Below are 22,219 nucleotides of genomic sequence, written 5' to 3' on the forward strand. Positions count from 1 at the left end.
GAGCCTCTCCTACACTGAGTCCCAGCCCAGTGGATCCAGAATACTTGGGCATTCTGGCTTTTCTGGTCTTTTCTGATTCTCTTGCCTCTGCCTGGAAGGCCCTTTCGCTGGGGTAACTCTCATGTTTCCATCAGAATGGGACTCACACCCCATTTCTACACAGCCCAAGCTTCCCTGACCCCCAGCATCCTATGTTCCCAGACAGTGCCCTGAGCTTAAATCCATCTTACAACTTTCCATATTCATGTAAACTACATGCTTAGCTTTCTCCTACTAGACTGTAATTCCCAGGGGACAAGGGCCACACCATCTTCCTCCTTCACCCTCGGCGCCTTGCTGCCTTGCTCGATGCTCAGCCCCTAACATGACCTGCGTAAATGCTGGATGAATTAAGCTGAAGTCCAATGAACACAGCTGGTAATGGGATTACAAATGGGAGGTGGGAAATACAAAAATCCTTATTTAGCATAAAATAGGAGTTTCAGATAAAGAACCTAGATAAGTTTGGCTTGAGGGCCTCTTATTAACAGAGCTCTCACATACTTATTTCACAAAAGAGACTGCCCGTGTGGGATTTTCAAACCCTTGATCATCGCGCTCTCCTGTAATAGTTAGAACAATAATACTGTTGTACTCAACATTTCTCTTGGGGACCCAGAAACTTGACTAAGTCATCTTAGACATTCTTATAATATCCCCGTTAGGAAGATAGAGGCAAGGTAGATGGGGAAAAGAGGCAAATTTAAGCCTTGCCAAATATTAATGAGAAAACAAAAGGCAGCAAAGGTTAGGCTTGAATCACACTGGCCACGCTGCGGCAAGTTTGGGATAAAGAGAAAGGGCCCTACGGCTAGAACCAAGGGCAGTGAGTGAATCCAATTTTCCCCACAGCAATACCTCTTTTTCATTTTACTTGGCACGTAAGAAGCAGAGTTCAGTTTCTAAGGTATCTGAGTATTAGTTAGTACATTATTCCTTGGAAAAGAAAATCCTTTCAATTCTATGCCTAAAATCCAACACCATGAACTTCAGGGCTCTTATTTTAAACCCATAAAAGAAATGCAGACCATTAAGCAATAAAGAGAGATTGTAACATTCGAATTGAGATGGACATAATTCGGCGCAATCGATCAAAATTCAAAATGCACATTATACGTACCCTTTGATCTAGCAATTTCACTTCCAAGAATTTAACTTTTGAATATAACCAGGTAAGTATGCAAAGAAAGATATATACACAAGACTCTTCATTACAGTTTTGTTTGGAATAGCGAAAACCTGAAAGCAATCTAAATGTCCATCAAGAAGAGACTGGTTAAATAAATTATAATATTCCATTATGGAATATTACACAGACTTTACAAAAGAATGAGGAGGAGTCAAGATGGCGGTGTGGGAAGATGCGGAGTTAGTGTCTCGCTCTAACTAGGGCACCTGCTGGCCACTGGTGGGGGACTCTGACCCCCAAGGAGAGGGGAACAACCCCAAAGTGAACCGGTAGGACACAGGGGGACTGAGGGGGGAGGAGAAGTGGAGGCCAGACAAGATCAGCGCCTCTGAAGCCAGGGAGCTCAGGAGAGGCAGGTGGGAGGGACTCTCCGGGAAGAGTGGGAGAGGAGGGAGGGCGATTGCCCTGCCCACTGGGGCCGGGGGAGCCTGCTGGGCTCCCAGTTCGATGCCCTGCAATCCAAAGCCCCCTCCAGGCCCCATGGGTCCTGGGGGCATAGGAGGGAGGCCGGGGAGACCAGGAGAGGCAGGCAGGAGGGGCCCTGCGGGAGGAGCAGGAGAGGAGCGAGGGTGTTTGCCCCACCCACTCCGGCCTAGCAAGCCTCCTAGGGTCCCAGGTGAGGTCCCCTGTCCTCTGAGACCAGGGTGGGGGGCAAGCCTGGGTCCCTTCAGCTCCTTGAGCCTAAGCCCCACCTCCCACAGCCCCCAGGGCCTTTTCCAGTCCTGGGGGTCCTAAGCATTGGCCCTGCCCACCACCCAAACCTCGCCCTTGCTTAGGCCCTGCTCGCCACAGCCAAGGCCTTCCACCCCCCCCCCTTTTACTTTCCTTTCCCTCCTCCTTTTTTTTAACTGTTGTGGTACTGATGTACCTTCCAGTTGTTGATTCATCTATATTTTTATTTTTACATTCTTTCTAACATATCTGTTAGTTTCCTAGTCTAATTTTATTTTTCACTTTGTTATTTTTCTCTTTTTTTTTTGGCCACCCCACGTGGCTTGCGGAATCTTGATTAGCAAGCCCGGGGTGAGGGGGAAGCTCCTGCGGTGGGAGCTCCGAGTCCAAACCACTGGACTAACAGAGAACCCCAGACCCCAGGGAATATTCATTGGAGTGAGGTCTCACAGAGTTCTTCATCTCAGCACCAAGACCCAGCTCTACCCAGTAGCCTACAAACTCCAGTGTTGGAAGCCTCAGGCCAAACAACCAGTAAAACAGGAACACAATCTCACTCATAAAAAAAAAAAAAAAAAAAAGAGACAGCAAAAACATATGTCACAGTTGAAGAAGCAAAGTAAAAACCTGTAAGACCAAATAAATGAAGAAGAAATAGGCAATCTACCTGAAAAAGAATCAGAGTAACGATAGTAAAGATGATCCAGAATCTCGGAAATAGAATGGAAGCATGGATTGAGAAAATACAAGAAATGTTTAACAAAGATCTAGAAGAACTAAACAACAAACAGAGATGAACAACACAATAACTGATATGAAAAATACACTAGAAGGAATCAATAACAGAATAACTGAGGTAGAAGAATGAATAAGCTGGCTGGAAGACAAAATGGTGGAAATAACTGCCGAGGAGTAGAATAAAGAAAAAAGAATGAAAAGAATTGAAGACAATTTCAGAGACCTCTGGGACAACACTAAACGCACCAACATTTGAATTATAGGGGTCCCAGAAGAAGAAGAGAAAAAGAAAGGGTCTGAGAAAATATTCGAACAGATTATAGTGGAAAACTTCCCTAACGTGGGAAAGGAAATAGTCACTAAAGTCCAGGAAGCACAGAGAGTCCCATACAGGAAAAACCCTAGGAAAAACACACCAGGACACATATTAATGAAACTAACAAAAATTAAATTCAAAGAAAAAATATTAAAAGCAGCAAGGGAAAAACAAAAAATAACATACAAAGGAATCCCCATAAGGTTATCAGCTGATTTTTCAGCAGAAACTCTGCAGACCAGAAGGAAGTGGCAGGATATACTTAAAGTGATGAGAGAGAAAAACCTACAACCAAGATTACTCTACCTAACAAGGATCTCATTCAGATTCGATGCAGAAATCAAAAGCTTTTCAGAAAAGCAAAAGCTAAGAGAATTCAGCACTACCAAACCAGCTTTACAACAAATGGTAAAGAAACTTCTCTAGGCAGGAAACACAAGAGAAGAAAAAGACCCACAAAAACAATTCCAAAACAATTAAGAAAAGGTAATAGGAACATACATATCGATAATAACCTTGGATGTAAATGAATTAAATGCCCCAACCAAAAGACACAGACTGGCTGAATGGATACAAAAACAAGACCCATATATATGTTGCCTACAAGAGACCCACTTCAGACCTAGGGACACATACAGACTGAAAGTGAGGGATGGAAAAAGATATTCCAAGCAAAAGGAAATCAAAAGAAAGCTGGAGTAGCAATACTCATATCAGATAAAATAGACTTTAAAATAAAGACTTTTATGAGAGATAAGGAAGGACACTACATAATGAACAAGGGATCAATCCAAGAAGAAGATATAACAATTATGAATGTTCATGCAACCAACATAGGAGCACCTCAATACATAAGGTAAATGCTAACAACCATGAAAGGGGAAATCGACAGTAACACAATAAGAGTAGGGGACTTTAACACCCCGCTTACACCAATGGACAGATCATCCAAACAGAAAATAAATAAGGAAACACAAGCTTTAAATGACACAACAGACCAGATAGATCTAATAGGTAATTACAGACCATTCCACCCCAAAATGGCAGAATACACTTTCTTCTCAAGTGCACATGGAACATTCCCCAGGATAGATCACATCTTGGGTCACAAATCAAGCCTCGGAAAATTTAAGAAAATTGAAATTGTATCAGGCGTCTTTTCTGACCACAACACTATGAGATTGGAAATCAATTACAGGAAAAAAACTGTAAAAAACAAATACATGGAGGTTAAACAGTGCTCTACTAAATAACCAAGAGATCACTGAAGAAATCAAAGAAGAAATAATAAAATACATAGAAATAAATGATAACGAAAACTCGACGACCCCAAACCTATGGGATGTGGCAAAAGCAGTTCTAAGAGTGAAGTTTATAGCAATTCAATCTCACCTCAAGAAACAAGAAAAATCTCAAATAAACAATCTAACCCTATGCTTAAAACAACTAGAGAAAGAAGAACAAAGAAAACCCAAAGTCAGAACGAATGAAATCATAAAGATCAGAGCAGAAATAAATGAAATAGAAACGAAGAAAACAATAGCAAAGATCAATGAAACTAAAAGCTGGTTCTTTGAGAAGGTAAACAAAATTGTAAACCCTTAGTCAGACTCACCAAGAAAAAAAGGGAGAGGATGCACATCAATAAAACTAGAAATGAAAAAGGAGAAATCACAGCTGACACTGCAGAAATTCAAAGGATTATAAGAGACTACTACAAACAACTATACGCCAATAAAATGGACAACCACGAAGAAATGGACAAATTCTTGGAAAGGTACAATTTTCCAAGACTGAACCAGGAAGAGTTAGAAAATATAAACAGACCTATCACAAGTAATGAAATTGAAACTATAATTAAAAAACTTCCAACAAACAAAAGTCCAGGACAAGATGGCTTCACATGCGAAATCTATCAAACATTTAGAGAAGAGCTTACACTGATCCTTCTCAAACTCTTCCAAAAAATTGCAGGGGGAGAAACACTCCCAAATTCATTCCACGAAGCCACCATCATCCTGATACCAAAACCAGAAAAAGATATCACAAAAAAAGAAAATTATAGACCAATATCACTGATGAACATAGATGCAAAACTCCTGAACAAAATACTAGCAAAAAGAATCCAAGAGCACATTAAAAGGATCATACACCATGATCAAGTGGGATTTATCCCAGGGATGCAAGGATTCTTCAATACACGCAAATCAATCAATGTGATACACCACATTAACAAATTAAAGAATAAAAACCATATGATCTAACTTTTCTTTTACAGAAATGTTCTACTAAATATGATTTGGTTCATCTTGATATAAAAAGGAAAGGTAAATAATTGTCCTCTGTGATCACTTCTTTCCATCGCCAATCCAAAGAAAGATATTTTCATTTTCTGTTAATAAAAATAACTAAACTAAAAAACATAAAGTAAAATAAAATAAATAAATAAAAACCATATGATCATCTCAATAAATGCAGAAAAAGCTTTTGACAAAATTCAACACCCCTTTCTGATAAAAACTCTCCAGAAAATGGGCATAGAGGGAACCTACCTCAACATAATAAAGGTCATACATGACAAACCCACAGCAAACACCATACTCAATGGTGAAAAACTGAAAGCATTTCCACTAGGATCAGGAACAAGACAAGGATATCCACTCTCGCCACTCTCATTCAACATAGTTTTGGAAGTCTTAGCCACAGCAATCAGAGAAGAAAAAGAAATAAAAGGAATACAAATTGGAAAAGAAGAAGTAAAACTGTCACTATTTGCAGATGACATGATACTATACATAGAAAATCCTAAAGATGCCACCAGAAAACTACTAGAACTAATCAGTGAATTTGGTAAGGTTGCAGGATACAAAATTAATGTGCAGAAATCTCTGGCATTCCTATACACCAACAATGAAAAATCAGAAAAAGAAATTAAGGAAACACTCCCATTTACCACTGCAACACAAAGAATAAAATACCTAGGAATAAACCTGCTTAAGGAGGCAAAAGACTTGTACTCACAAAACTATAAAACACTGATGAAAGAAACCAAAGATGACATAAACAGATGGAGAAATATACCATGTTCTTGGATTGGAAGAATCAATATTGTGAGAACGACTATACTACCCAAAGCAATGTACAGATTCAATGCAATCCCTATCAAACTACCAATGGCATTCTTCACAGAAAGAGAACAAACAATTTTACAATTCGTATGGAAACACAAAAGACCCCGAATAGCCAAAGCAGTCTTGAGAAAGAAAAATGAAGCTGGAGCAATCAGGCTACTCGACTTCAAACTATACCACTAAGCTACAGTAATCAAGAGAGTGTGGTACTGGCACAAAACCAGAAATAGAGATCAATGATACAGGATAGAATGACCAGAGATAAACCCACACACATATGGTCACCTAATTTACGACAAAGGAGGCAAGAACATACAATGGAGAAAACACAGCCTCTTTGGTAAGTGGTGCTGGGAAAAGTGGACAGCTACATGTAAAAGAATGAAATTAGAACACTCCCTAGCACCATACACAAAAATAAACTCCAAATGGATTAAAGACTTAAATGTAAGACTGGACACTATAAAACTTTTAGAGGAAAACATAGGAAAAACACTCTTGGACATAAACCACAGCAAGATCTTTTTTGACCCATCTCCTAGAGTAACAGAAATAAAAACAAAAATAAACAAATGGGACTTAATTAAATTTAAAAGCTTTTGCACAACAAAGGAAACCATAAACAAGACAAAAAGACAACCCTCAGAATGGGAGAAAATATTTGCAAATGAAACAACAGACAAAGGATTAATCTCCAAAATATACAAACAGCTCAGGGAGCTCAGTATCAAAAAAACAAACAATCCAGTTAAAAAATGGGCGGAAGACCTAAATAGACATTTCAGCAAGGAAGACATACAGATGGCCAAGAGGCATTTGAAAAGATGCTCAACATCACTAATTATTAGAGAAATGCAAATCAAAACTACCATGAGGTATCACCTCACGCCGGTCAGAATGGCCATTATCATAAAAGTTAGAAACAATAAATGCTGGAAAGGGTGTGGTGAAAAGGGAATCCTCCTACACCATTTGTGGGAATGTAAATTGATACAACCACTATGGAAAACAGTATGGAGGTTCCTTAAAAAACTAAAAATAGAACTCCCATATGACCCAGCAATCCCACTGCTGGGTATATACCCTGAGAAAACCATAATTCAAAAAGAGACATGTACCACAATGTTCACTGCAGCACTATTTACAATAGCCAGGACATGGAACCAACCTAGCTGTCCATCAACAGATGAATGGATGAAGAAGATGTGGCACATATGTACAATGGAATATTACTCAGCCATAGAAAGAAACGAAACTGAGCTAGTTTCTACAAACTACTAGTTTGTAGTGAGGTGGGTGGACCTAGAGTCTGTCATACAGAGTGAAGTAAGCCAGAAAGAGCAAAACAAATACTGTACGCTAATGCATATATGTGGAATCTAAAGAAAAAAAAGGTACTGATGAACCTAGTTGCAGGGCAGGAATAAAGAGGTAGACATAGAGAATGCACTTGATGACATGGGGTGGGAGGGCGAAGCTGGGGTGAAGTGAGAGTAGCATTGACATGTATATACTACCGAATGTAAAATAGTTGGCTGGTGGGAATCAGCAGCATAGCACAGGGAGATCAGCTCGGTGCTTTGCGATGACCTAGAGGGGTGGGATAGGGAGGATGGGAGGGAGACACAAGAGGGAGGGGATATGGGCACATATGTATGCATATGGCTGATTTGCTTTGTTGTGCAACAGAAACTAACACAGTATTGTGAAGCAATTATACTCCAATAAAGATCTATTTTAAAAAAAAAGGTAATTAAGGGAAAACAAGGACATTAGGCCGGGGTGTCCTTGTAAGAAGAGGAGATAAGGACAGAGACACACAGGGAAGACCACGTGAGGACAGAGGGAGAAAACAGTCATCCACAAGCAACGGGGAGAGAATCTCGGAAGAAACCAAACCTATCAACACATTGATCTCAGACTTCTAGCCTTCAGAATTGTAAGAAAATTAATTTCTGTTGTTTAAGCCAAAAAATAAAAAATGAATGAGGTAGGTATACATGAAATTACCTGAAATACTTTCTACAATTTCTCATGAAGTTAAAAAAGGCCGTTGCCAAATGGTAGGTATCACACGATCCCTTTTATATTAAACTTAAAAAAAATATGCTCAGATACCATAAACATTTCTGGAAGCCTAAGATAATAAACCTTCAAATGAGATTTCCTGGAAAATAGGAATGGAGGGGCAGGGAATGAATATACCTTGTCCTTTTCACCTTTCTAATTGTTGAATGTTTTTACCAAGAGAATGAATACATTTTGTAATAAAACACCTGGAAATACCAAAGCTGTTGTAATATGTGCTCTAATTCTTTGTCTTAAATTCTTGACCATTCGTTTGCAGAAGGAAATGGAGATAAAGACGCTGCGTGGGATGAAGAGGCAACAAAGTCGCCTGTTCATCATGCAGGGAAGCGTGAGGTGATCTGAGGGAAGCTCCAGCCGGAAGCCTGCCTGCGGTCCCACCCAGACAATCAGCGTGAGAAACCGACAGGTCATCTGGTCTCACCCTCCGCATCTGTAAAACAGACATCGGCCTGCACAAGTGATCCTAACATGGGTTCCGGTCTCAAAATTCTGCCTTGGTGCTGCCAAATGATTCCCCCTCCTGTTAAATGATCAGGTCAACCTAAATCATGTTGACCTTGATTGCTTCTCCTGGTCTGCTTTCTGATGCAGCGGTCAGAATCAAGGGGCCAACTTCCCAGAAGATGGCAGGTAAATATTTATTTCTGTGTCCTCATCACTGGACCCTTTCTTTCCTATGCCACCCCTCACCTCTCCCTCTTCTTCTATCCTTGAAATAGGCCTTCAATTTTAGCCCTGCAGAAAATGCTATACTTCTCCCTTCTCCCCCAAACTGAAGGTATTGTGAATTTGAAGATGCACGTTATAGGCAGGACGTGAGGAGGTCCCCATCCTAACACAGCTTTCATATTTCCAGACAAGGCCAGCGATGGCGAGAACTCAGAAAACAAAGTACCCCCAGACCCAAACTGAATGTGTCCTTCCCACCTGGTTCTCACACCCAACCCAGTGTCCCACACACCATTCTACTGAAATTCTAGGGCAGTGTTAAATGTAAGTGTGCTACCTTTCCCCCTACTACTGAGCTTTTCTACAGCTAGTACTATCAGATTAAATCACAAGAGTGTAAATAGCAATGGGCATAATTATTGACATTAGGACATGTTGACTTTTAGGACAAAACTTTTTGCCTAATTAAATGTGGAACTATTCCGATGGTACCTATAATAAGGTCCGTTACAGAGCAGACTGACCCCAGCAAAACGTCCTATCTAAGATGTTCACCACAAAAAAGCATAAAATGCATCTTTATATTGCTGAGAATAGAAGCTTGGAGCATGGAATTAAATGTGTCCCATTCACTGTCTTATAAAAAAGCAAAACCAAGGACTTCAACTTGATAATGGTAAACCTGCTTCTCCAGCCATCTTCAGGAGATGAGAAACGTGTTGAGTTGTTCTGAGTTAACTTTCTCATCATGAGCCCTCGTAAAGAGCACTGTTTACTGAGACAGTAAATGAGCATGTTTTAATTAGAAAATGTGGAATCCAAGCAGTTATGCAGGAAAGAAGAGGATAGCTGAAAAGAGACATCAATAAAATAAATGTTAAAATGCATTAAGTGGCTACAGTGAACTCAAAGGTAAAGTCGTGGGACGTCTGAGAAGTGAACCAGAGAGGGTGATGAATCAGAAGGGGATGCGAATTACTCAGCGGACCTTATTCTTTCTACTTCATATTGGAACCAGTTGTAAACCCCCTTCGGTGCCCAAGGCAAGTGAAGTAACCGGATGCTCTGAACCTCCCCTAACCCCACCCCTGGCCAGGACTGTGTGCTCAGAGGAGAGTCACTATAATTAGCCAATAAGAGAAGGCAGCTGGGCTAGGGCAAAACTAGTATTGAACTTGGCCTGGGTTTTTTTCTTTCTTCCTTCCAGACCTCTATCTTATGGTCTCCTAACACTGTGGTGTTCGGTTACGGCCACGCCCTTCTTCCTGGTCTCTTGTTCCATGTGGGCACGTGATCCAGGCCTAGCCAGTCAACATGGCCCATGCTCCAGGCCTCGGGATTGGGTTTGCTGTGGGCACGGGATTCTAGCTGGGTTCCTGAGAACCAGGAAGTTCCGCTGAAATATCCAGAAGAAGAAATCCTTTTTCTATTACTTTCTGAGCTATGAGGGTAGAGCCTATAATTCCCACAAAGATCTCACAAAAGGAGACCTGCTTAAGAACAGTGTTGGAAAACAGAAAAACAAAGCTGAGAGAGAGAGAGAGAGCCTAATGCCTGAGTTTAAGTCCCTGAATCCAGTTCTGCCTGAATCTTGATTCTGTCCCAGACTCTTCATCTCCCCAGGTTTCATCCTCCTGACATGCTGAAAGGGACAACTGTATCCATCGCACAGGGCTTCACATCAGATAATACAAAGCGCCTAATACAGTGCTTGGCACAAGGCAGGCACTGAAGAGATGACAATGCCTAAAAACAAAGCCAAAAAGAGTGTTCAGTCCTTCACAGGAAGTGGAAAGATTTTCAATGTGACCACCATCTCTCCTCACATGGATTCTGAAGTTTAGAAGCTGGAGAAGATGATCTTTGCCAGCCCCTGCCTTTAGCACTCAGCTGTAGGACATTAACATACTAAGAGAGCCCTAAGCTGAATACAAGACACTCACACAGCAGGGTCCCATTCCCAGAGGGCTTTTACATTGATTCTCTCACTTTACTAAACTGGCCGGGGTGGGGTGGATTTGGGGTCCCACCAAATGCTTAAATGTGCCTAATATCACCTTATGCCTTCTTATTACCTGTTCCAAAGTGCAGTGGAGAGGATCTGGGTTGATAAGAGATTAAAAAGTCACGAAGATTAAGCTCCATTTAAAATTCTTATCTAAGCACATACCAACACAAGAAGAAGACATTTCCCACCTTCTTCCTAGAAGAGGATTTTTAATCCAGTCCTTCAAATAATTACAAAAAAATAAGCTTTTAATCGTCATATCGTTGGTGTGCAACAGCTTGACAGGAGGACTAATTTGTTGAGCAGTTGTCTTAGGGATGCTCCAACCCAGCTGAAGCTTTAACAAACTGAAATAGGATTCCAGAACCATCTCACAAATAAAAAAGAAGTGTTACTCATTCTCTTTTTAAATATAAGGCAAGCACTCACAGCTAAAACACCAATGACAGAAATTGGAAGCACTTGCTGATTCCTCGAACAGTTACGCTGAGCAAGAACTGATTCTGTAAGGGATTTAAAAACACATGATTTTGAGGGTGATTCTCCATGGTTAACATTGTCATGGGCTTCCCTGGTGGCACAGTGGTTAAGAATCTGCCTGCTAATGCAGGGGACAGGGGTTCGAGCCCTGGTCCGGGAAGATCCCACATGACATGAACCAATTAAGCCTGTGCATCACAACTATGAGCCTGTGCTCTAGAGCCCGCCAGCCACAACTACTGAGCTCATGTGCCACAAGTACTGAGCCTGCGCTCTAGAGCCCGCCAGCCACAACTACTGAAGCCCGCATGCCTAGAGCCCGTGCTTTGCAACAAGAGAAGCTGCTGCAATGAGAAGCCCGCACACCGCAACAAAGAGTAGCCCCCGCTCGCCACAACTAGAGAAAGCCCGCGCGCAGCAACGAAGACCCAACACAGCCAAAAAAATTAATTAATTAATTAATTTAAAAAATTGTCATGACTTCTGAAAATGGATATTTGCATTCAAGACTTAGGGAACAGCCCGGAATTGTTCAGTGGGTTTTGGAGGGGTAAAAAAGTATCTGAGAAAAAGTTGCTTAAAGTTTCTTAAACTCCCCTATCATCTAAAGGATGCAGCCCTAGTTGAGGAAACGGGCTGAACGCTTGTGATAGATTGCAATTCTGGGGACATAAGATCCCCACTCACAAGGGCAGGCGAGACCAAGACTAATAAATCAAAGGAAGCTTCAGAAAAGGTGCAGAGCCTACTTCGCCTGCCTGGGAGAACCACGAACGCCTTATCTGGCTTCTGTGAAAAGAAAAAAATCATTGGGGAGCCAGAATTAGAAAAGCCTTGCACTCCATCCAGTCTCTCCCATCTAAGCCAGATAAAATATCCTCTGGGAAGGCTTCAGGAAATGCCCCAGGGGAATGACAGTTGATATTAGCTGAATGGGTGAAAGAGCACAGACAGAGATGAAAATATTTAGGTTTTTTCAACCTTGAACTTAACCCAAGAGTCCGACGTTTACACATACTCAAGGCAGAGTCTTGCGCTTCCAAGCCATGACCACAAGGTGGCCTCAATCCCTAACTGGGTCCCCACGGTCCAGGTTGCAGAGGGACGGCTTTTAAAAAAAAGTTCCTTCTACCCAGAGGCTTCCCCGTGGTAACTCGCAAGTAAGAAGTTCAACTCTCCAAAGCTTTAATAAACTTAACAGGGCTTTAATTTTACAGCAGGAGACAAATTTAAAAAGGACAGCCCTCCTTGTATACCTCTACCTTCAAGGATGTTTCCAAGTTTGCAAACCATGCCAAGAGCAGACTGGAGCGGACTTAAGTAAGATGCAATGCTTGTTTCTTTCTTAATGCACCTTGTAATTTGCACACGAGCCACAACACTTTATTTTCTTATTAATAGGTTTGAATGTGTTTAACACCGCAAGCCATAAATTGCAGAGCAGTGGATTAGACTAGGTTCTCTTTATTTTCCTGCCAATTGTCAGAAAGTGACTTGGGGTATGGGGTGCCCCTCCTTACTGGCTTTTTCTCTACCACTCATCACCCCCACCCCCCTGCCTCTATCCACCTCTTGTCTCCATCTGCCAAAAAAAAAAAAAAAGACACAGCCTCGTTTCTCACTGGAGAGCTTGCCTATTGAGCAGTTCAGTTATTGAGATTAATAAGCTGCCAGTTTCCAAGGAAGACTAAGAAAACTACAAAATTAAAGCTCACTGCAACGTGCAATGCTGCTGGTGGCCAGGCAGGATCGTGGTGTCAAAAAGGCAAGGTAAAGCTATAAACTAAGGCTGAGCTGGAAACGCTAACCTAAAGGTCTCATTAATTTCCATGTTGCCTCTGATGAGAATTTAGAGGCAGCATAATGTTCTGCAATATGGAGAAATCAAGCGGCCTATTGATTTGAAAAGTGCTGGAATGCATCTGGTTCACCCGGAATGAATTCTAGTTTTAAACCTCACGCAAAAACGTTAAAAAAAAAAAAAGGAAGAAAAGCAAACAGGTTACGTTGGTTTAATATTCTCAAGATCAAACTTGTCAGTGATTCTGTCAGAAAATTACTCCTTAGGTAGAAAAATCAATCTGCAGAACAAGTGGAGAAGAGTCTTCAGGTTCAGCATGGTGAAGATGTTTCAACAGTCTTGTTGCTTCCCCATGGACAACCTTATTTACTAAAGGTCTTGAGTCTTGATTCCCAAATATGCACTCCCAATAAAGCATCCGTATGAGGCTAAGATTACTTGGTCTTAAAGATAAAAAGTATGTTTTCCGAAATGCGGATACCCAAATTAGATTCCTTAGGTGCCACTTCCCAAGCCCAACAAGCTCCATTCTTTATCAGAGCGCCTCCTGGGTGTTCATCACAACTTCCTGAGTGTCCCTACTCAAACTATGGCCAAATGGCCAGCCACCAAACCCGCGGCTGCGTGGCTTTCTCCTACCAGTCTAGCAAAGACTGTCTGGAGGATAAACCCTATGCAAATCACAGAGCTAAAAAGGTAGCACTGCTTCTTATTTCTGCAGTGTCAATTTGCTCTCGCATTTTATGATATGCAGCGCACTAAACCTCCTCTGTAACTCAGCTCACGTAGATCCCATGCTGCCGCCACCATGGAGGCTCAGGACTTCAGACTGACCATCCTGGGTGGCCACCGATCCCGCAGAGCTGGAGACAAGGGTCCCTTCTATCCTGCCTGGCTTATGATATTCTCAGTGACTAACTCTACGTCCAGTAACAGACTGGGATTCATCCCTCAGATCATTTCTTGCCTCGTGTCACTTATACTGCATTAACTTCACCATTTCCATGGACTGGATAAATTCAAATTGGATAATAAGCATCGTTTTGTTTTGTTCTTCTAGTCTCAAAGGCATTATCATGTGGTGGTTAAGAGCATTGCACGTGGAGTCAGGTAGATCCAGGTTTCTATCCCAGTTCGGCCCCTTACTTATTTGGAGACGTGTAAGTAACTTCATCTTCCCAAGCCTCAGTTTCTGTTTATTTAAAATAGGGATAGTAACATATACTCAACAGAAGGGTTAAAGGGTTCAATGGGATCATGCATGTAAAACTAAGCATGGAGCAAAAACTATTTGATAAAGTTGTTATTCACAGAACTATACAATCATGTACAATAACTATTAAATTGAACAAAATTTCTGGAGAGATTTTTTTTTTTAAGAGAAAAGTCCACTGCTGAGAGCTTTGGATACACTAACTATGCTATCATTTGCAAATGGCTGTGCTTCTGTGTTACATCTATTATTTTAGAATCAAAATAAGTCTGGCCAATAACAGCTACTCTTAATACTCTTGTTGCCTCAGAGATTTAACAAGTGGAAAACCGAACTTGTTTCCTAAAAGACATCCCTATTCACTCAGCCTCTTAGGCCAAAAAATTGGATACCGTGCTCACACCTGCCTAACCTACTTCTTGACATTCCATCAATCACAAATTCCTACTGATTCTACCTTCAGTACATACCCCACATCTCTGAACGTTCACCTTTTGGCCAGATTGGTAAGAGAAAGGCAGACAGCTCTGATACTGCAGCTATGGGCACCCTAAAGGAAGCCCCACCATTTTTCATCTTAACCATGACAGTATTCTCCAAATTGGACCCTTAGTCCTGCTATACCTTTCCCTCAACACACCCCCTGCCCCACCCCCCACCTACTGACCCTATGGCAGCTATCATAGTTAAAAACAAAACGGAACCATTTATGTTATTATTTTGGCCTCCTGTTTAAAATGCTTCAATGACTTTTCACTGTTCTTGGCGCTGAGTCCAAAATCTTTAAAGCAGCCCCAAACCTTGCACTGCCCAGCTCTTGCCTGCCTGTCTAGTTTGCTTTCTCTTCCTGGCATCTTAGCGTTTCTTCCCCCAGCGGGTCATGGTTTTCGCCACCTAGAACATTCTTTCAGTCTAATTAACACCTACTCATCCTTAGGGCTCAGCCTAAATGGAAATTTCTCCAGAGTCTGGCTTCTCTATACCTCACATGGCACTTATTACACCTGTCACCGTAGGGGCATATGCCTAATCTTTTGTTCACATTCTGTCTACAGTCAGGAAACTCCAGAAGGGCAGGGACTTTGCTTTTCTTCTTCACTGCTGAATCCTCGGTGCCTGGCACCTGGTTGGGTCTCATAGATGTTTCTTGAATGAGTAATGGATGACCATTTCAAAGAGCAACTTGCAAACTTGTTTGTAGCTTGAGGATCTGGATGGCTAAAATTAGGCCTTCTGGCATTTCAGGGCAAAAGCAAACTCAGAGGGAAGTTTTGTCCTGCTTAGGGATTCTCTTTAGTGACCTGCTACCGAGATAGATTCCGAGAAAGAAGCTTGCTTCAGCAAAATGCGTAAAGGAAAGAAAGTTAGGTTCTGTCGCTGAGCTACTTTCTACTGTCTTAGACAAAGAGATGCTGACTTCAGAAACTCCCAAAGAAGCAGCTGGCCAGGAAGATTCCTGACCTCGCTCCTCTCAGGAGAGGAAGGAGGAGAGAGGTGCTATCAACCCAGAATTACACAGGGACCTTGTTCTAAGATCTTCTGCAAGTAAGCTGAGAGAAACATGGTGGGCAGAGTGATTCTGTTATGCATATGTTAGAAAGGAGAGTCCAGACTGTTTGCAGTTAGTTCCTGTGCCCTATGTTTGGTTTTTCTTGGATTATATTATGGTTTACACATCAGTTGATTGCCTTGGGTAGTACAAATTTATATGCATTGTTATTTATATTATTAACATTGATACAGAACTCTCCTTACAAGCTTTTTCATCTTGTGTTAAATTCCAGATTCATACAGTCCTATTTTCTGGCTATGCCTCCTTAATTAGCACCTTGATTCTACTTGTCATAGAACAAAAATGGAAAACACACAGTCCAGGGAAGATCTAACATGCCTCATTAAGACTGACGGGAACATCAAAAAGCAATGCAGAGGGGCAAGGGCTTGTTCCTTACTGGTCTAAAGAAACACCTTGGATTTGGCCTGGAGTCTCGGGGGGTGGCAGAATGCTGCCCATCACCTCCCAGAGTTAGGAAATTCTTCCATCATGCCCAGAAGTCTGTATTAATGAGAGTAGAGGTGGTGAAGCTGTTTGTAAATTTCCATTGCATTTTCAAAATTGATGAGTACGTCATGATCAGCCTCCAGAATGTCTTGCCCTCAATGGTTCTTTTTTCCTGCTGTGGTTAATCAATTCTTATTGGGTATGAAAGACAGGAATTGGAATCCTAGTATGATATTATGCCCCTAACGTAAGAGCTTCCATTCCTACATTTGCTCTTGTAGGTAAGAAAATGACACCATTAAACTCACAATATTTCAGCATTTGAGTGAGTGAAATTGTTCAGTTCTACAGTTTCCAAGACTATATGGAAAACCACTGAAGAATGGGAACAAATGATGCTATAATCTTTGATTTTTTTCCACTTACCTGCTAGGTAAACTCTTTTTTTTTTTAACATCTTTATGGGAGTATAATTGCTTTACAATGGTGTGTTAGTTTCTGCTTTATAACAAAGTGAATCAGCTATACACATACATATATCCCCATATCTCTTCCCTCTTGCGTCTCCCTCCTTCCCACCTCCCTATCCCACCCCTCTACCCTCTAGGTAAACTCTTGTTCATCCTTCTAAACCCAGCTCAAACAGCCTCTCAGCTGGGAAACTTTTCCTGACCATCCTGGGAAATTTAATAACTATTTCAACTGTACAACCACTGTAACTTATGCACTTCCATTCCTGTAAACACTGCACTATCTTTTGTTTATGTGCCTATCTCCTTTTTTAGGTTGTATGAGCTTTAAGGGCAGGATACCTGTTTTAATCATAATCTCCCCAGTACCTAACATAGCGCTTAGTATTTTCAAGGGATTCGGTAAGTGCGTGCTAATAAGAGACTGTATAAATCATATTTAAAAGAGAAACACAAAGTTCAACAATTCTATTAATTATTGCTAAAGTTTTCATATATGAGACAAGTTGCACATCCAAGTTATATGTATTCAGTTCCATGAATGGAGTTTCAAATATCTGTGATTGACTTTTAGTAATAGCCCCATCTCAAGGGCCTTATATTCTCTAACTCTTGGCCCTTGAATGTACTGATCAAAGAACATCCAGATATGTTCTCCCTTGTTTTTTTCCTTCTGCTAGGCTTCAAGGTTTTGGCCATCTTACTTACTTCCCAAGCTTGCCTCCTCTAAAAGCATCACTGAGAAGCTCCAATCCTAGGAGAAATGCCATGTATCATAACGATCTGCAGAAGGACTCTACAGGTCAGAAAGCATGTTCTGGGAGAACTTCAGGAGAACAAGAAGGGGATAGGCTTGGCTTTGCCGGTCCTCTCCTCCAGATCCTTTCAAGGCAACACTTTATTGCCAACTGATCACATCAGAAACTGGGCGATGGGAGATACGCTTATGCAGTGTGTGTGTTCCCATCACCAACAGGAGACTCTTTGTGAGGAGTAGACACTCTGATGGATCTTTCCCTGAAGACGTGACAATTAAGGCAATAAATGTGGGTTTGTGGCTGTTCCTGCATCAGACAATCTGACCACCTTATTTTATGTGTAGGAACCACAAGTTCCATCCGATGTGGCTCATAATTTACCATCTCACTGAAGCCCTAGAACGCTTGCAAGTTACTCTGACCCCCAAGTCTAGATTCTGAATTTTTTAAATGCGAATAACAACAATTCCTTCCTACCTCATTGCATTGCTTCCATGCTTGAATGAGATAGTGCATTTAAACCACTAACATCGACATGTACAAACTGCACAATAAAAAGTGGTTGTTAATGGCGATGGTGGTCCTCTTCTTTCCTTTTTCTCCTTCTTTTTCCCCAATATCTACTACATTTCTCCTTCCCTTTCTCCCTCCTCTTTCTTCATCCTAACCACTGTGCATAGCCTTTATGCCTAGAAACTATTTTTCAAACAATGGTCTGTTGATGTGAAAATAGTCTGACTAGTACCCAACAAACTCTATGGCAGTGCATAAATATAAGGAAGAAAAAGACAGAGTCTTATCCAGCCTTAAAGACCACTACCAACTATGAAAATATCCTAAGTTAAGCCTGGCGGACCAGTCAACTTTCAGCCTGGAACCTTTCCAGCAAAGCTACTTATTAGTGGGTTATTATATCAGTATAAATGTTTATATCTATCTATTATATATAATATATGCATAGAGTTTCTATTGACTTTACCTACTCTCAGCCTTAGAGATTAAGACTGCAGGCCTGGTTACAAATCACCTATAGTTGTTAGAAAATAAAATGTGTTAAAGTTTGGAGCGACTACAGTGACAATGGCATACAACATATTCAAGTTCAAGATCTTATTAATAAAACAAAACATATTAGAGATAAGAAACAACATCAAATGCTATGGCTTGCATAATTATTTCCAGCTGTGTGCAGAAAATTCACGGGCCATTACCAGAAAGATTACAGATTATTTCAGTCTTTCCTTAAACCTAAGTTGTTAAAGTTGAAAAACTATGTGGGAACTTTTTGAAGGTTCAATATGAATTAGCCCTTCTCTCTTTAGTCTCCATGGTTCTTCCGGGCAAGGAAACAGTAACAATTGAAGCACACAAACCATGAAAGTGTCTGGGGATGGAACAGCAAGGCCGTTCCAGTATCTGGCTGACCCACTGTCAATTACATTGCAGCTTGCCACGCTGTGACCAATGCCCCTTCCTTCAGGTCACTAAAGGCAGGTGTGATTTTGGAAGACCAGAAGCAAAGGTGAGAAAAGGACAGAAGCAAAGGCAAAACAAAACAAAGCCAGACCTGGAGATCACTTTGAAACCCTTCCCTCTCAACGTAAGTGCTGCCGCTTTTTTCTTGTTTGTTTTTTTACACTATTGCTTGCCCCTCAGGCATCAAGCTGTTAGTGTATGCAGGAGGGATTAAAGTGAGACTGCATGTTGGATGAAGTATAAATTAAAATTATACTTCTGTCAGTCTGGAATCAGGGATTGTTTCTCAAGGTCTCCCCAAACACTTAATTTCAAATGAGTCTTCATTTATTACTTCAAGAAAGGCTAAATGCATAATTTATCAGCAGCTTTCTGTCAATATACCCTTAGAAGCATGTTTCCCATGAGTCTTTGAGTAAAAATATGTTATGCTAATTCTATTAGTTGGGTACACAGGAGCTGTGGAAGAAAGTAAACAAGCATTAAAAGGAGACACATGTGAACAAAGAAATACCTACCAACCTACCGTCCAGGGTTAAATTACCAAGGGAACGGCACAGAGTTGGTAAACTTGTCCCATAATGTAGGCGGGATTTTCTCCCGACTGCTCTGGGCGGGTGATGCAGCAGGGAGCCAGGTGTGATAGTGATGGGGACTTACCGGGTCTCCAGGGGCACGTTGCTGTTTAGCACCCAGCTGTCCTGAAGCTGAACTGACTCCGGCGTGGTGGCCAGGTCATTGGGCGCGGGAGCTGGGGCGTGAATCTGACTCCGCCGATTGGTCAGCGAGTTCCTGTTGAGGGAGTTGGCTGACGAGTGGTGATGGGACAGCGTGTGGTTGTGCGGGGGTGGCAGAGGGGGCCTCAGAGTCGACTGGCTGTGGTGGTTCGGAGGGCCTGAGAAAAGAGGAAGGAGAAACGGCCATTAGGGGCTTCAGAATGCGGCCGCGATCACTCTGCAAGCCTGCGGAGGACAGCCTGGAACCAAAGCCTCGATATTGACAACTGCCGAATGTCACGAACTACAGATGCAGATATGACTGTGTCCAGCATCCCATTGTCAGTTACTAACAAATAGCATACATTGATTTGCCTTTATCCCTCGGCATCAAATTAAGAATGAGAAACTAGGTTAGCAAAACCAGGCTGGTGAGGACTGACCAGTGGAATTATTTGAAACATATTAATTCTGCAATGAAGGTAACATGATATTCAAGGCTGAGCATTGTTGTAACAAGTCCCTAGCCCATTTCCTGGTAAACCAGGACACTCCAGACATTCTTTAAAAACATGGCATCTTTCTGAAGGTATAAGAAAGATGGCACACTCTAAGTCAGGGAGTAGTAAATTTAAACACCTATCAGGGGCCAGGCAGGAAAGTGAAGTGGGCTGGGGTGAACTGGAGAGGGTAGGGAGAAGCCCTCACTCAGATCCAGGCTCACGTGGCCATGTAGGGGTTGGAGCTCAAGGCAGATGATCTTCCAGTTTTTCTAAGAGAGCTGAAGATCTGGACTTTTTCAAAAGAGTTTCCTGTTTTTTAAAAAATGTTGACAATTAAAACATATGTGTGTGTGTTTTTGTGTGTTTGCGTGTTTATATATATGTTTATATACACACATATATTCACATGTATATGTATACTTTTTTTTTTTTAAATGAGAATCAACAAAACACACCTGTGAGCCCGCTCAGATCAGGGGCTTCATAACATCTGTCCTCTGAGAGATGAACCCTGAGGACCCAGTCTCTGGAGAAGGTCAGGGTTGATGTTTTCAAACCACGACCCTTACTCCAAATTGCATCCTGGTTTCTAAACTTGCGATCCTCTGTCCTTGCAGGAAAAAGGCACAAAGGACAACTATACCCCTGTACATATTCCCCTGTAAATATGACCACGGATGACAATTCCACACACCGTTTTCCTAGCAACCCACTCTCCACCTACAAAGTGAAATATTTTAAGCATAATGAAAATGAAGGTCGTTCACTATGCAACGTAAGCCTATGATTTGGTTTTAATGGCTGCTGAAACATGACTTTTAATTTGTGTCCTTTGAGGAAGTTTATTTTTTGAAGCCTCCAGTCGGAGATGGCAGCCCGCCAGGTGACTGCCAAGCCTTGTCATTTTGGCCCCTGCCAACTTTGAATATCCTCAGCCCCTGCTGTCCTGGCTTTAAGAAGTTGGCTCAAGTCATTTAAACAAGCAATTTGACACAAATTTCAACTACTTGTCTCCTTATGTGACCGGGCTACATCTCCAAAAGGTGTAATCTACATTCCGTGGCTCCTGGGAAGCTTGCAGAAACGTTCCGAAAGAAAGACAACATGTCATCAAGAAGATCCTAGGTTTGGAGAGCATCATGACCATTGAAAACAGGAAAGAAAAATACAGAGGAAAGTGGTTCCTTGAAGTTTGCATCTCTGGGCTGAAATTACTTGGGGGGATTTTTTTTGGTGTGCAGAAAAAGACGACTAAAACTAAAACCTAATGGGAAATGCCACTGTACAAGTTGTATAGATTTTAAATCGCGTCCTCCAAATGAACCTGCAATTCATATTTTCCATTCTGCACCAGTGACATTTTAAATATATCTTTGAGGGAGTTCCATTGCTCTAGCAGGCTATTATATTTTCTGGCATTGTTGTCTGTCTTGTAATCTATTATTATATAGTTATTTACGTGTGTCTGTCTCGTATTAGTGGAAAGAGGTGAGAAAAGGGGGTGAAATGATGTAATAATGATCCTTCAGAGATGCTATACAAGCCCCTCACACAAGGTTAATGAATTCTCATGCCTTTCTTTCTCTCCCTCTCAACTCCCATCCAAGTGGTGTCATTATTCTCCATTAGTTAGGTAATTATGAGACTTGCCTCGGGAAGGCGAGATGAATCAGTGTTCAAGCGAGAACCCACCCTCCCCAGCCGCAAGCCCTAACCTACCATCTCCCTCAGCCCCCAGCCCCCGCCCTCCAGCCCTCCAGACCACACACTCTCCCAAAGTACAAAGAGGCCGTGTGAGGGATTTAATTCACTAAATGAGATATCGGGACCCTCCTGCTTCCTGTCTGTTCACCCTGAGATTTCTCTGTCTGCTCCAGCCTGGGTGGCCCTTCCCTGTCCATCTGTGTTCAGTGTGGGTGGAATTCCTGTGGTTGCCTTTCTGCGGAC

At 41.7% G+C, this 22,219-nt stretch overlaps 1 protein-coding gene across 1 annotated transcript in view; it reads right to left on the bottom strand.

Moving 5' to 3' along the window:
* TENM2 (teneurin transmembrane protein 2) overlaps window positions 1-22,219 on the bottom strand; it is a 463,195-nt gene that overhangs the window by 302,492 nt on the left and 138,484 nt on the right. The window contains exon 3 of the mRNA XM_036847957.1: window positions 19,714-19,948. Within this exon, the coding sequence (XP_036703852.1) occupies window positions 19,714-19,948 (235 nt within the window). The remainder of the gene's footprint in view (window positions 1-19,713; window positions 19,949-22,219) is intronic.

Source organism: Balaenoptera musculus, chromosome 3, assembly GCF_009873245.2.
Source record: "Balaenoptera musculus isolate JJ_BM4_2016_0621 chromosome 3, mBalMus1.pri.v3, whole genome shotgun sequence".
NCBI classification, from domain to species: domain Eukaryota; kingdom Metazoa; phylum Chordata; class Mammalia; order Artiodactyla; family Balaenopteridae; genus Balaenoptera; species Balaenoptera musculus.